This window comes from Ixodes scapularis, unplaced genomic scaffold (genome assembly GCF_016920785.2).
Source record: "Ixodes scapularis isolate PalLabHiFi unplaced genomic scaffold, ASM1692078v2 PGA_scaffold1__304_contigs__length_218370807, whole genome shotgun sequence".
NCBI lineage: Eukaryota > Metazoa > Arthropoda > Arachnida > Ixodida > Ixodidae > Ixodes > Ixodes scapularis.
The window spans coordinates 161,031,669-161,047,121 of NW_024609846.1; the positions used below are offsets into that span (position 1 = coordinate 161,031,669).

The 15,453-nt window shown below is 48.3% G+C and overlaps 1 protein-coding gene across 1 annotated transcript in view; it reads right to left on the reverse strand.

Moving 5' to 3' along the window:
* LOC8051218 (protein O-mannosyl-transferase TMTC2) overlaps nt 1-15,453 on the reverse strand; it is a 384,277-nt gene that overhangs the window by 172,476 nt on the left and 196,348 nt on the right. Inside the window, exon 2 of the mRNA XM_040505150.2 lies at nt 6,425-6,652. Coding sequence (XP_040361084.1) covers nt 6,425-6,633 — 209 coding nt within the window. The 5' untranslated portion in view covers nt 6,634-6,652. The remainder of the gene's footprint in view (nt 1-6,424; nt 6,653-15,453) is intronic.

A 15,453-nucleotide genomic window follows, 5' to 3' on the forward strand; every position in this document is an offset into this window, starting at 1 on the left:
ATCGGAGCGTTGCGCCTGATTTCTACACTTCACTTTGTTAGTTACGATACGAAACGTCCAATTGCAACGGGTACATAATCCCTATTTTGTAGCTAGAGTTACTTAAATCAAATTAATCTGATTAAAATAAAATTAATCTGGTTTAAACCAAAACAGATAGGTTTTACTTGATTAGAAATAAATATTTGCACTTCCATTTTCTTCCGTTTTTTCTCGAATTTCTACTGAAATAGGTATTTTGATGAGAATGGAACGTGGAAAGCGCTGCCTGTATGCGGCTGTCTATTTTTCGCGCCCCGCCAGTTTCCGACGTGTTGGATGCTCAGTCGTCCCAAATAACGAAGGCCCCAGTCTGCCTTAGGTCAGCGCTCTGCGTGGTCCTCAGGCCCCAATATCGCGATGCCGTTCGTCGGCGCGTGACTACCTTTTCTTTTATTCATCTCCAAAACAACACTGCTACGCCGCCATTCAAGTTGTTATAACCTTTCCAAAGCACTGCCCTCTGCCTTCTGCATTTCTTCCAGGTAACGGTAATTCACTTTTACCTTTGAATGTCCTAGGCGCCAAAAACAAATATAGTTCCAAACGTCAAAAAAAATGCACACGTTCAAAAGAATTTTAGGGGCGCACTTCGTCCAGCGAGCAGGCACGTAGCCAGGATATTGTTTCGGGGGGGGGGGGGGGGGGGGGGGGGGGGGGGGGGGGGCGCCCATGACACAATGCTTTACGTGGGGGAGGGGGGAGAGGAGGTCCCAGCAAAATGGAAGATTTGGGGGGGGGGGGGGCCGAACCCCATGGGTAGGGTGTGTACTTTCCGGTGTTTATTTGTGAGAAAAATCGGCGGATGTTTTTCGGTGTTTATTTATTTTCGAAACACCGGTGTATTTCGGTGGAACGTTTCACGACGAGGCTAAAATCGGTGATTATCGGTGGAAAAAATGCGATTGATCACAGACAGAGTTCTAATTTTAATCACATATTTCGTATACACTTCTCGAGGAAGCATATATTTCTCACACTTGGTTATTATAATGCAAGCATACTTCGAGAGGCTTGCATCCGTCATGGCAGCACGTTCCTTGCGGTTCACAACCCGCAATTTTGAAAACACACGCTCCACATTTTGCGCTGGACACAGGAAATCCCAATATGTCCAGCGAGGCTTGGGACAGTAGTGGCCAGTCAGGTAAATGAAGCTTCCAAAATAACACTGGATCAACGGTGCTAGTCACAGCATACTGGCGGTAACAAAAAAACCGATTGTAGGTCACTGAGCTAGCTCTCGTCTCGGAGGACCAGCCGATAGATACTCTCATAAGGCACAAATCCCTCTGGCAGCTCCACGTTTATGCACGCATTAACAATTGGCACGCGGAACCAAAACGACGGTTCATCCATGAAATCCGTAGCGTAGTCATCCTCAGCTTTCCGCTTACTTCACATCCTGTGGCCTTCAACTCCGCGTGACGACGAAGGGAAGCAAGTCTCACGTTGAGGAAACCCGCAGACGCGGGACGGACGCGCCTTCTCTAACACGTCTACAACTTTTTTTCACAGAACGGTTCTTTTATATACAGCGAAAAACTAGCCCCGCCAACAAAACCCTCTTTCCGTTTCCCCAAAAGCCCATGGAAACTAAACAAATAACAAGGAACGCATCTCACTTCTGAAAGGTCAGTAGCCCTGTACGACACGGATGTTGGCAGTGTCTTCCAGGAACCAGAGCAACCTCTGAATACATGGCTTGCATTGACATTACTTGGCCAGACACAATGGGGAAAGGGCACGTGAGAGCGTACCCTCAACTGCGTTAATTTTTCCACAAAATGGTAGACACAGTGGGGGAAAGGCGTGTGAGAGCTTAGCTTCCACTGCATTAGCTAGACGCTTTTGACCCCGAGAAAGGAGGGCGGACTGGAAGATTGCAGGATCCACGAGGGGGATAACACGTTGGACGAACCTCTACGAGGAAAGGATTTCGTTAGGTCGGAAGCATGCAACGACCGGTGTTTTTCGGTTTTAACCGAGGCGAAAATATCCAACCACCGGTGTTTTTCGGTTTTAACCGATTTTGTATTTTCGTCACTGAGGGATGTTTATCGGTGTTTTTCGGTTAAAACCGGAAAATACACACCCTACCCATGGGCCACCCCCCCGGCTACGTGCATGCCAGCCAGGAAGCTCGAATGGACGTCCCTCCGCTCGCGAATCAACGCTTTGTGCCTCGAATGGAAGCATCCAGTACAAGATATGATTGCCGCCCAAAGTAGCCGGCCATACAAATAACGAACAGGAGGTGGCACGCACCAACGATTCAAAAAGAAGTTCTGCAACCAAGTCCAACCTAGGTTACCACGGAAGAATAATCTAAATTGCTGCGAGTGTACATGGACAAGATGTGACACTACAAAGCGACCATTACTATAATGCAGAGAACAAACAATCTGAAACGTGACTGTCAACAGTTAAAAAATTCCTTCGGGTTGCATCACGGAAAAAAACAAAAAAAAAAACAATCACGTTTTTTATTTTTTCACTTCAGTTTTAAAAACTTAAAGAAAAAAGGCAATCGTTAGCAGTTCGGAGAGTGGTTTGGAACCATGGCAACATCCAACGTATCCATGATTAGCGAAAACCTATGACCTTCACGCCCATGGAATCTGCAGAGGGGGCTGGAAGATGTCGGACGGCACGCCCGCGGAAGAGGCTAATCCTCGGTTGGATTCCACGGGGACGCACACCAACCGCCCTCCGCGCAACAACGTAAGGATCGATTTCAATTCAATTATTGACGCGAAAAACCGGAAATCCGCTGTCCGGATAATACCCGAGATGTCGGAGGCGCATGCAAAGGCCGCATCCATCAGCCTCAAGAAATTCATTGTTTTGTTGACAGTCTGAATCGTAGCTCGCCGCGCTCTGCTCACGCGAAGCCTTTATGCTGCCTCGCGGAATCCCTGTTTATATCGAGAGCCTGTCGGTATGAAAGAAGCGGGCCTGGCGCTGGGCCTTCGAGTCGCCCAGCGAGGTTACCAAAGGCTTTCCGGATCGACTGCGACGAGCACTCGCCGGAGACACGGACCTGCTCGAGCGAACGATCGGACCCGAGGAATTGCCGCATTCCCCCAGAGTTGGTCGCAGCCTTGCGGGAGACAGGTGATACTCATACACGGGCAGGCACGTAGCCAGGATTGTGTTTGTGGTGGTGGTGGTGGGGGGGGCATGGGTCTCCCCCTGGCTACGTGCCTGTACACGGGCCCGATGAGCGGTGGAGGTCGCAGACTGGTTAGTAGTGTTCCTTCCGACCTCGTTTCACGAAAGAAAACACACGTTGCCTGATATATCGATTTTCAATGACGTCTCCCGATGACCATTCCAGAGCTGAGACACTAAACACGGTGAATGACTCCTGAAAATCAATCACTAAGTCGATTAGCGCGAGCATAGTGCGTGAGACGGTCGAATGTATTTCTGTTTTACAAAATCTCTATAAACCATATTAGCCAATCTTTCATTAAAAAAAAAAAAAGAGTCTTGCGTTAAATCACAATACAACTACTTAGAGCCGCAGCGACAGCTGCTACACGTCACGGCGAAGTCGTCGGGCATCGATGTAGCGTTCACGCACCGTGGAATCTTGACGGACCTCACAGTTCTGGATGGATGGATGCTAACGGCTGTACCCTTTATAACGGGCGGTAGCTTGCGCCACCTACCGTAGAAATTAAATAAAAAAAATATAAGTATGATTCCTCTCATCGCCTTTCTAAGCCAATTTGCTTCCGCTCTGAAATTGCGTAGCTATCACCGGTGTGGGATATGACCAGGATGACCATTGGGGTATCGGGCAAAAAAAAACTAAAAACATGACCCCCGCCTCTTCTCCTCCTCCCCCCCCCCCCCCCCCCCCTCCCATGCGAAAGAGTAGCCAATTTTCCTCTGGTTAAACCTTGTCGGCGCTACCCCAGCACCGGGCCTACCAGGAAACGATGCTAAGACCTTAGGCCGTAGCCACGCGGGAAGGAGTCTCAATTTATCTCTGTCCTGCCTGTGTTGGATGTAAGTCACTCAATTCTCCCTAGATAATTTCACCAATCTTCCAACCTCCTCTTTCTTATTGAAATGCACTTATCATCCATTCTTTCATTCTCGTCCGCAAACCCGTCGCCCCCCACCCCCCTCCCTCCCCCCGAAAGGGCGGGAGCAAGCCCTATGCACCTCAACACCACATGTTCTATTCTCTCGTCTCCCCCATGGTTTACGGCACAGCGCATATCCATTTTCTCATACTTTGTCCTATATGTCCTAGTCGTCAATACTCTTAGCCTCAAATAACAACGAGCTTCACCGCGAATTATCATACCAATGTTCCTTCCTCATTTCTTGTTATCGTCTCCATGCATAGATAAAGCTGATTTTCCATGTACTCTTTCCTCCCACATTTTTCTCTCGTTTTCTTTTACTTCTCTTTCCACAGAGGTAGTCTGGTCTGCCCCAGCAGAGCAGACTACCTGAGCGGTATAGGTTGGTATTTAAATTTCAGTTCTCGAGTTTGGTTTGTCCATTCAGTCTTCATACTTTTCACGTATAGATGCCTATACACCTTTCTCGCCCATCGTGTATACTCAATTGTCTCCAGCCTTTGTTCACATTTCAACTTACTGATCGCCTCTGTAACCTCGAAAGATGCCCAGCCCATTTCTCCCTGCGCTCCTCCATTCGGTGTATTCCCAGTGCCGGTCTGTGGACGCTCCTCTGCCGGATCTCTAAACTCGACTGGACCTCAGATTTCACGCACAATATCGCAATGCCAAAAGACAGGCCCAACACCATGACTCGTTTCCATATTCCCCCAACAACTTCACATCTACTCGTAATTCCATAGTTGCCCTATGCTTCATAATAGCAGCATTCCTTTTTCGCTTCTTTACCATATTTTCTTCGAGTTCTTCCAAGTATTGTTTTCCCCCATCCAGCTATACTCCTAGGTATTTATACTTCTTTGCGTACTAAATCAGCTCAGTTACGGAACTGCCCACAGACGCTGCATGCACGACCAGTAGCCCTTTCTCCGCCCAAGGCTAGCCTCCCGTCGGTCGACGAGCCACCGTTTCTGTTTGTTTATTTACTTAACTCGGGAAAGTAATGTCGATGTGAAACAGGCGCTACGCCCATACCGAGAAGGTTCGCAGTATCTCATAAACAGGGAGAAAAAGAGAGAAAAATATGAGAGGGAGAGGAGTCATTGTTAGTCTCATTCACGGGGAGGGAAGGGGGGGGGGGGGGGGGGGGGGAGCGGATAACATAGAAGCTGGGTGCGCCGTGTTTTCAGTTTGTGTGAAAGTCAGCTGCGTCGCTCTTGGCGAACGGGCGTGTGCATCCGTGGTCAGTTTGAGCTGTTCTGGTGATCGGCCTTGGGAGGGATGCATATGTTTTGAAACACGTCTAGATGGCGTTTCACCGTACTCTATAGAACTGAAACAAAAATCTAGGTGGCGCTTTGAACGACGGGAGGCGGTTTGAAGGGAGTGAGAGGGGGTACTCCCCCACACGGGAGTTCCACAACTGAGGTAATTTAGTAACGTTGGGACCCAGTAACGATGACGTAATGCGCAGGCCCGTCTTCTAGGTGGTAGCGGTGGATGGATACGGGTGAACCCTTTTAATCGGGCGGTGGCTTGAGGCGCCTCGCGCCACCTAGCCGAAGCTTTCCATTTCAACATTTAACTCCAATTAAATGTGGAATTAAGAGGTACGAAGAATTTTCTATCGCGACGCCACAGCAACTGTGGCCATCTAGAGGGCACTACACGATATTCATACGTACACGGTTGTTCCACAAGTATCGTACACAAAACGGATTTTCAAAGCTGTGGTGTAGATTTATAATACCGGGCCTGCTTTTGCTTTTTTTTCTTCTTCTCTCGAGCAGTTGGCAATATTGCCGACGATCGCTCTACACCCTATCACGCCGACTACACCATCCACCACTACAACGACAAGGGACGCCATTTGCAGTGGTGGGAAGAGCCGACAACAGCCTATCGCCGTAAACTATAGAATGTAAAGCTTGAGGAGAGAGTGCATCCTCGCTCAGAGTACGTCAACACTGAGCGCCGTCAGCATTACGCATCCCGAGACAGGAGATAGAACGGGGGAGGAGACAGGCAAACACGCCCTCGAGCACTCCGTCCCTCCCTCCGCGTACGAATCGCACTCCCGCGTAGCGACACGGACGCAACCCCAGAACCCAGTTTCATCCGCAGGCTGAGCCAGCGCGTTGTGACAGATACATCACTCGACGGAGACAGTCGCCGACACAGACAGCGATCGCGGGCGGACAGACAGCGGAGCTGGGCCGGCTGTTCTCTCCTCACCCTCTCCTCCCCCCGTGCAGGAAGGCCGCGTAGGAAGGAGTGCTCACCTGTCGTCGTATGCAAAGTCCGCCTCGAGCGTGTTCCAGTAGAGCAGGCATGCCCATCCAGAGACGAGCGCCACAGCGCCGCAATAGTCCATCCTGCTCAGCTTGCGACTCGGCCGCGACTGCTGCGAGTGCTGCTGGTGGCCGCCGAAAGATGTCGCTTCCCTCCGCGCATGCGCACGCTGCACCCCGCTGACGCTGCGGCCCGTCATGGATCCTCCAATGGGGACGCTGCGCCAAGAAGAGAGGGCAGCGCGTCAATCAGCGCTCTGCTCACCGCTGGTGCCGGTGGCGCTCGCGCGAGGCTCGTCTGGTGGTGGACACGCGGCTGGACGCCGAAGGGTCACTCGCGGGTTAGGCACTCGCGGTGCATGCACGCCGGCCTTCTTTATTTGCCACGGGGGTGCCGCGCGACGCGTGGTTCGGCCGCGCGCGTTGCCAACCAAGCGCTCTCCATCGCTCGCGCCTGGTTCTTTTCTCTTTCGATACCCCACTGCCGAGAACGGATGGATGACTTCGAGGCGGATATTTGCCCGCTCTTATGCCTGGAGAGGCATCAGATATTGGGCTGCATACGATGGCGAAGAAACTCGATTGTGCACTGTTACTCGGGGTGATCTGTGTATTTTTGTTCTGACTGCCTTGTGTAGATCGTGTTTCGCTCGCCAAGTGCACTGGATTCTTTTTGGGCTCACAAATAGGTACTGAGAACTGTACTTTGGAGACGTGACCTCACACCGCTAGAAGTGACGCCGCTTTTGAGTGTTTTGCTTCTTGTTGCTTACCAACCTGGCAATGATCTCGTTAAGCTTCCTCTCTCTTTCTTTTTTTTTTTTGGACAGCGGATTGAGTAACATGTTTTCGTTACACTTTTGTACACGCATTTTCGTAACTAGGAGAACAGACCAGCGGTGGTCTGTATACTTTTCCTACGTAACGCTTAACAGCATGCTGGCCTCGCCAATGGGGGCGTGGTTGCCTCACAAAATAAGTAGATTCCACTAGACTCAATGGCGGGTTTTCCAGTGGTTATAGCCCCACCAGGTAAACCTAAGAATAGGAGAAATCGTATAAATTGACTGGATTGACCGCCCAGTCGTTAACTCTCAAAAATTCTTCAGCATTTAATTTAGCTTCCCGCCGGTTACCGACGACTCGAACCTGATATAGAGTTGGAAAATTGGAACGTTAAACTCCTTTTCTTCATTATCTCCGATTTGCCTAAGAATGTCTTAAACACACAAACAAACATCGCTGAAATAGTAAACCAAATATTGGGCCAATATATATATATATATGTATATATTGTGCCGAAGATGTGCGTCTTTTTTTTCTTCTTTTTGCGACGGATTGGAATTTAGAATTTTGGTCCTCACTGTGCTTATATATATATATATATATATATATATATATATATATATATATATATAAATATATATATATATATATATATATATATATGTATATATATATATATATATATATATATATATATATATATATATATATATATATATATATATATATATATATATATATATATATATATATATATATATATATATATATATATACTCGTTTCTAGACTGTCTGTTCGACCTGCATGCAAGCTTATCTTCCCCTGACGTCGTGGCACTGAAAAGCGCGGGTATATTTTAATGTTGATTTTAACATCATTTTCATTTGCCGATTTCGGCATAGCTACTCTGAATTTCGCAATATTAAATAGTGTACGGGAAACGGTATAGGCCGCAGAATCCGAATATATCGTCAGTTGGGCTGGCTAAAAAAATTGCCGGACTAACCCTTTAACTTTGATGTGAAGTGCATTGGCGGATTCCATTTGTAACGCACTAGCCAATGGGCGAACGTAGTAGTTAAGATTAACGCCAGCATTGAGTAACCCTTGTATTTGAATCTATAGGAGTCGGTATCTGGAAATTTGTTACCTTTGCACGAAACATGAAGATGCCACTAGGCAAAACCGTTTAATCACGACCGCGCCAAATACGTACCCCAAATAATTTACATTTTTTGCTCCAAACGCAAGAATATACTTTTACCTTTTTTGCACTTTTCTTTTTTTGCTCACCAGAAGGTTGCGTATTTTTGCAGAGAAATGAACGAAAACAAGTCAAAATCAGAGGCTCAGTTCGGGGGAACTGTCACCTCGGAGCGTGCGGAAGTCGTTGAGAGTCAATCCCAGCTGAGCCACGTATTGAGTCGCTCTTCACGACTACATAACTTAAAGTTACTTTATATCGACGCGTTTATTTTTAGTTTTTTTTTTTTTTTTTTTTGGTAGTGTTCGTCAAAATTACGTTTTGTAAATTCCACCGCATTTTATTTTGAATGTGTGGGTTAGACGATTCCAGAGTTCTTGAGAGTGGCCGACCTCAAAATCCGATTTTCGGCCAGTGGGTGTCTGTGAAGAAGCTGCCAATGTTGGAGCCACAAACGCACTTCCTTGTTCTTTTGGGCACACGGCGATTATGTTGCGGTGAAAAAACCTCGACGTGCCTAAATAGTTTCGCGGTGTTTCTTTAAAGCCACTCTTCCACCGCTAATACACCGCACAAAAGTCAGACGACTCCAGGCGCATGTTTCTTCCTAGATGTATGGCGGTATTCTGTCACACTGCTCACACACAATCCCTCTCTTCTAGACGCGTTTCGAAGCATACGTACGTATCAAGCATGAACAGTGGGAACATGCCCGAGTGCCTGTCCAGGAATGATTTTGTCAACATGTCTGCCGCGAATTTTGCATGGTACACGAGCATTGTGACTGGGACTTTTTAAACTCTTGAAATGTAGTGACTCAAAGCTTCGGTGGTGGAGTCACGTTCCACCTTCGGATTCTTCTCCACCACGAGGACGTAAGGTGGGAATTTCATCGAGTCGCGTTCGATTTTCGTTCACCCTCGGTGTTTTTTTTTTTCGGCATATTAATCACCCGTTATGTATATCGTTAATTTGTCAATACTGCCGCCCCTGACAGAGGACAAGGCAAAAGGGAACTATACGAACGCGGCAGCTTACACTCCATATACTGAATTTAGAGGAAAAAAATTAACTGCTCCCGCAAATATAAGCATCTGTACCTTCGCATAAGACCACAGAAGAGAAACGCGTGAATATACATTTAGTCTTCAAACAGCACGCGCAGGGAATATTCTAATTCAGAAAGGGACCTACGAGAAATATACCTGGCACTATGATCGAGCAGATGAATGAGAGCGAGGAGGTTTGCAAGTATATTGAAAGTTATGGACCGACGAGCTACACCTATATATTTGGTAGCATGGAAAGTATGCTTTTCAAAAATCTGTACCCTGTAAAATCCACGTTAAAGTTGTTTTTGTTTCTGTTTTCTTTTCTTTTTCAAGTTTTTTCATTGTGTTAAATAAAATCTGGATTGATGCGCTTGCGAAAGACAAAACCAAAATATTCCGAGTGCGATGTTCTTTTTTTTGTTGTTGTTTCTGTTTTGTTTGTAACCCGCTTGTATGCCACTGGTGCATACTGAAATACCCTGCCCTCGCCGACATACCTCAAGTGTCACTTCTGTCAATTTACACGCGGTCTACTCGACACGGATGGCAGAGAGGCGATATCCTACAGAATCGCCGCAAATAAAACAAGCGCTAGAATCAGTTCCAGGTGCAATCGCTGAGAAAAGTAACTGAAACGTGTGCTGATTCTTCTACAACCTCCGTGGAGGCTTTGGAAGTGTTTGTGACGCACAGAAAGGCGACTGTAAGATACGATCCTTACGTCAATTATTCTGTCACGAAGTTGGCATGTCTGCATCCCAACAGGGACCTCAACCTCGGGAAGCGGGCCATAACCTGCACCACCTGCCCAGCATTATGGCTAGCGGTTCCGGGACCGTCGAAAAACAACACCCCCTCCCCTTTTCCCCACAGTTGTTCTCAAGGAAAATATAATACCTGGATATTATGTTACTGATGACGGGAACGGATTACAAGTAAGACTGCCGAACATATGCCCCAAGCAACAAGCATCGTGTGCGACATTTGCCCTCGGTGCGGCCCATGGCAGCAGCGCCTACAGTCGTCCTTAGAGGAGTCGAGTCGATCCATCATAGTGAGCGCAAGAAAACCAGAGAGCGGTAGCCCCCACTGCTCAGGTTTCCAGCGTTTACTTTTGCCCCTTCCGGTAGAGCTCCAAATTGACCGCGAACCTGCAACTGCCGCAGAAGGATCTCGGGTTGCCAGACCGCCCCGCGAGGTCACAGCGAGCGCGGAGGAGCCGGCTTTCTCCGAGAAACGATCCAGCGCCGGTTCGCGTTCCGTGTTCCAAGAACAGGGGCGGGCGGCCCCACCGTCCGCGCCTGCGACACGCGGTCCTAGCCGAGACCGGTCGTGGAGGGGCCGCCGGGAGATGGCCCCCGAGCCGGCTGTGTCTCAGCGCCGGTCGTAGAGTCTTCCGGCGCGAGGACGTACACGGGCCAGGCCGGGGGGGAGGGGGCACACCCGCCAGGAATGCCTCGAGGAAAGTCCGCGCGCCGAAAAGCGTCCGGAAAGGAGGTGGTTTAACCATCGGGACGAGTTTCCCGGAGTCGTAATTTCGCGGCGTCGCCGTCCCAGCCAGCCAGCCGGCCGACCGAGTGGCGGCCGCCGCGTGTACGCCGGGGGCTGCCGGTCCGTGCGAAGAGGCCGTGCTTACGCCAGCGTGTGTATTTATCGGAGACCCCCTCCCCCCTCGCCGCTCGCCGGCTTGTTGTTGTTGTGCGGCTGGGCGGATGGCTGCTTCCCTTGCCCTCTACTTCCGAACCCTCGGAGAGGACGGGGAACCCGTAAATTACGACGGAACCGAGGAAAAGCTACAATTACTTTCCAAACCATAACGTGGGAATCATCGGTCTATCCTCGTACAACGGCCGGGTTCAGTTTTCCTTAGTTAGTTGTGGCGCCCCAGCCGGGGTCTACCCAGACGCGAAGACAAAGGGAAAAAAAAAAAAAAAATGCTCAGACCTTCATCGACAGTCGCTGAAATCACGTGGTCGAGTTACATAGTTTCCAAAATAACTTGCTCTCGGTAGTAACGTGGTACGGTAATAATGGTTAATCTTGGCAAAGTGAAGCTACTGACTGAAACGCCGATGTTTATGGGGTTCGGCAAGCGAAGAAATCCCCCGAATACGGATGACGTCGCCGCGTTCTTCTATTGCCACATCCATCCGATTCTTCTGAGCAGCGACGTAGATGTAAACACAGGTGTCGGGGCGACAAAAAGGGTTGCATTATATTAGTTTGAGAAGTAATTAAAGAGCAAATACCGTTACTCGTTCTTGTTACAAATAAAAAGGCAGCGAAATGTACTCTGCGACGCTGAAAAAAAAAAGTAACCCATTTTGCAATTAGCGTCATTCGTAACGCGTTAGGTTCAAGTTTTGTTACGCAAGTACGGCGAATTTCACCCCGTTTCTCGATCGCTTTCACGTAATCGGGTCGAGAACTGTGTTTGCGGCAACGGTTTTGTTTTTCTCGTCTCCTTCGGACCGCGGTGCTCGGTCGGGTTGTTGGTGCGAGAAAATGCTCCAGCCTCCTCCAGCTGACCTCGACTTCCTCTCTTCGTATTTATTTACCTTCTGCCTCCTTCTGCAAATTAAAAAAAAAAAAAAAAAAAAAAAACTATTAAGCGTCTTTGAGAGTTTAATATTCGCCCTGCGCCTTACGTTTCGTTTTCCTATCAGGTCCACAATTATGTCGCTCCGCCAAATATCGTAGCGCACCTGAAAACAGATGTCAAAACTCACGCCACCGTGGAACAGTTTCTGGGTTCGTCGTTTTCGCCGCAATTATGCCGTTGCCAGCGCTTTCGCAAGGAGAATAAATGACGGGGTCTATACTTGGCCAACATCGCCGAGAATAATCAAAGACTGTGCACCTGACATCATCAGAGCGAGATCGAGCGAAGACGCCGATTGGATACGAGAGCTGCGTCATCGTTCGGCTGAGCCTCGCGTCCAATCAACGCGTCGGAGTACGCTCGGCAACGGGCTCGGGTCCAATCACAGAGTTGGCCCCTTCCGACTCTGGTGACGGTCCATGGAGGGAGAGGTGAATCTTCAAATGCCTCGATTATTCTCGTCGGTGTCGATTTGTCGCGCACGAATTCGATTTTCAAATAGCCGACCGTCTAAAGGCCGTTCTGGATGACTGGATCTAATGAACATAATCGAATATAGTATATGTCTCCGCAAGCTTCAGCTCTTTCCTGACCGCTCCCATAGGCCACCGATCACCGGCGATAGGTGGTTTACAAGCGCCGTTAAGAGATTAAATTTAGTGCAGAGAATTATGTTCCACAAACTCGTGGATAGCCAAAGAAACGTGATTTTGGTTTCAACGTCGGCTTGAACTTGATCACAAGCTGTAACTGTCAAAAATGGTTCTAAGAACGGTGGTTGCACTTAGGTAACGTGGCTGACTGCTTCCACCAGTCTTTGTGGCAGGGGTGGTATTATTTACATAATGCAACTGCATTGCAGCATCATTTTTGGACCTCAAGAGACCTGGGGACTCTTTAAATGATTTTATAGGCGTTGCTTAACAGATGGTTGTCCTTAACCATCACTATAATTTCCAAGGCTGTCCTGAGCCGATGGGGAAGTTCTATGTTACTAACAGGGCGGACAAAAATGTTAAATATAAAGGAGCTGCACTCAAGGCTATGACAAAACCAACGTAGAACAACAGAGAAAAAAGCATTATGCTCGGGATGTGAGATAAAATATCCGTGTTTCACCATTATAAGCATTTCTTCGTTGAAAATTACACGTGTTACGGAGGCTAACTCTCCGACCAATCAAGAATAGACAACGTTAGTTAGAGTACACTAACTTTCAGAAGTAACAGCCGTGGGTATGAGGAACTTTTTGTATATTCTCAACTATTCTTATTTTTTTGTTTAATTTGACTTAACTGTAGAAGTTTTGGCGTTATGTTTTAGCTTTTTTTTTTTTTCATTATAAGCATAATATAGTGCAGAGCCTCACTAATAATGTTTTGTGTATGTTCACACTGCCGGAAATTAGTCAGCTTCAACGGGCTTCTGCTGTCTCAGCTGTAGATAAAAGAATGTTAACCAGCGCAGTACAAATCGCTAGCCAGGGGTCTTTAACCACTCCACGAGCTTTGAGCTGGCGTGGTCAAGCCACTCGGCCGCCGATCCCTCTTGTAAGAGCAGAGCCTCACTTGTGTACCAGAAACATATCAAATATATGTTCCCCGGGGACAAGGAGGAGACCAATGATTCAGCTTCCCTTCTAAATTAGTTGAGATGTTTCGCCATCTTTCAAAAACCTAACAAGTGTTTTTTTTTTCTTCATATAAACACAATTAGTATTATTATTTCAATTTCTTGCCGAGGTTTTGGTTAGCGCCGGCTTTTCTCCTCGTTTCGATTGGCATGTTGTGGCATCTCGAGCCCTCCCCCGAGACTCGAGAGCTTCGGCTCTTGGAGACGGAAGGCCGAGGTCGGAACCCGAGCTCCGCAGTCCTGATTTACGAGCCATCCGAGCGGGCGGAGAACCGGGTTAGACAGCGGGCCGCCGGACCCGTCTTTCGGACCTCGGGTCTCGAGAGCCGGAAATTAATTGCGTAGCGCCAGCGGCAAAACGCTGGGCACCGACGCACACGCAGTCCGTGAAGAATGCGTCTTCGGGCGTTCCACAAACACGTCTCATCAAACGGACCAGTCTCCCTGAAAAATAATTTTCGCGGGGACTGTGACAGTAAATAATTCGTACGTTGTAGCACGATCCTCGCCTCTTGTCCGCGGCGAGCAACTCGACGCTGTCACCATTGTGGCACGCCGTTAATTACCCGCGCCATGTTCTTGGCTCGCTTTAAAGACCGACGACCAGTTCGGGCTTTCCACTTTTGCCCCGCTTCCTCCTTTCCCCCTTCTACCCTGTCCACTGTTGCTTGTTTCATCCTCCCCCGGGGTGAGGAAGATCTCCTGCTTTGCAGAACCTCGTATCGGGTCGTCGGCCATTAATGACAAGAAATGGAAGCGCTCGACATCGTACTTCCGTAGTCAAAAAAAGAGAACGTTGCGACTGCTTTTGCAGCGATGGTCTTACCTGGTCATGGGATTTAACGATACTGATTCAACGGTATAGAGGGCCCCACCTGATCAGTGCAACACCACTACTAAGCTGGGTTTTCAACAAGCACCACGCAGTGGTGATTACGCAACTGCAAGCCTCAATTCGTATTCATATTAAAACCGGCAAGAAAAAATATCGTTCCCACAATTTCTGGTTATTTTAGTTGCAGCTCTCGCTCCCTATGCTCCCAGCTGCTGTGCGCTGAGACACTCACCTCTCCATGTGCGTAGCACCCACGTTGCTTACTACGATTTACAGTGCGACCCCATTATCCCTCGAATATTCAAAAACAACGTCCATTCAGACCGTTTTTCTTTTACAACAAATGAGCTAAGTTAAACACGACCCGCAGAACTAATGTACTGACGATTGTGAAAGGAGACATATCTTGAACCTAAGACGCCGACCACTTTCACCCTAGGTGCAAACACTCAATCTGTTTTTGCGCAATTCTTTTTTGCTGCCGGTTAAATGAATACTGAACCGGATTTTGAAGCTCACAAAACAAGGCTGGAGCGATAGGCGGGACGCTGAAAAACCCCAAAGACTCATTCATACAGCGATATCTCCAACGGATGACCGTATATTTGGAAAAGAAGTGCGCGATTGAACACGGCCCACGAGGCCGACGAGACATGCGACGTCACGATCCTCATTCCCTGTCCTCTTCGCTTCGCCCCCACAAGCTGGTGAACCAATGCGAGAGGGAGAGAAGCGAGGCCGCTCCCCCTCATTCTCAATTGTTCCCGAAGGTTCGTGATGTCATAGTCCTCGCCTTCATCGCGCCCCTTTTTTCCAAAAATTAGGCCATTCATTTGTGGTATCGATGTAAGACGGATGTTCTAGAGTTCATAGCGTCCCACTCAACACTTCTGCGGCCCTATTGTTGC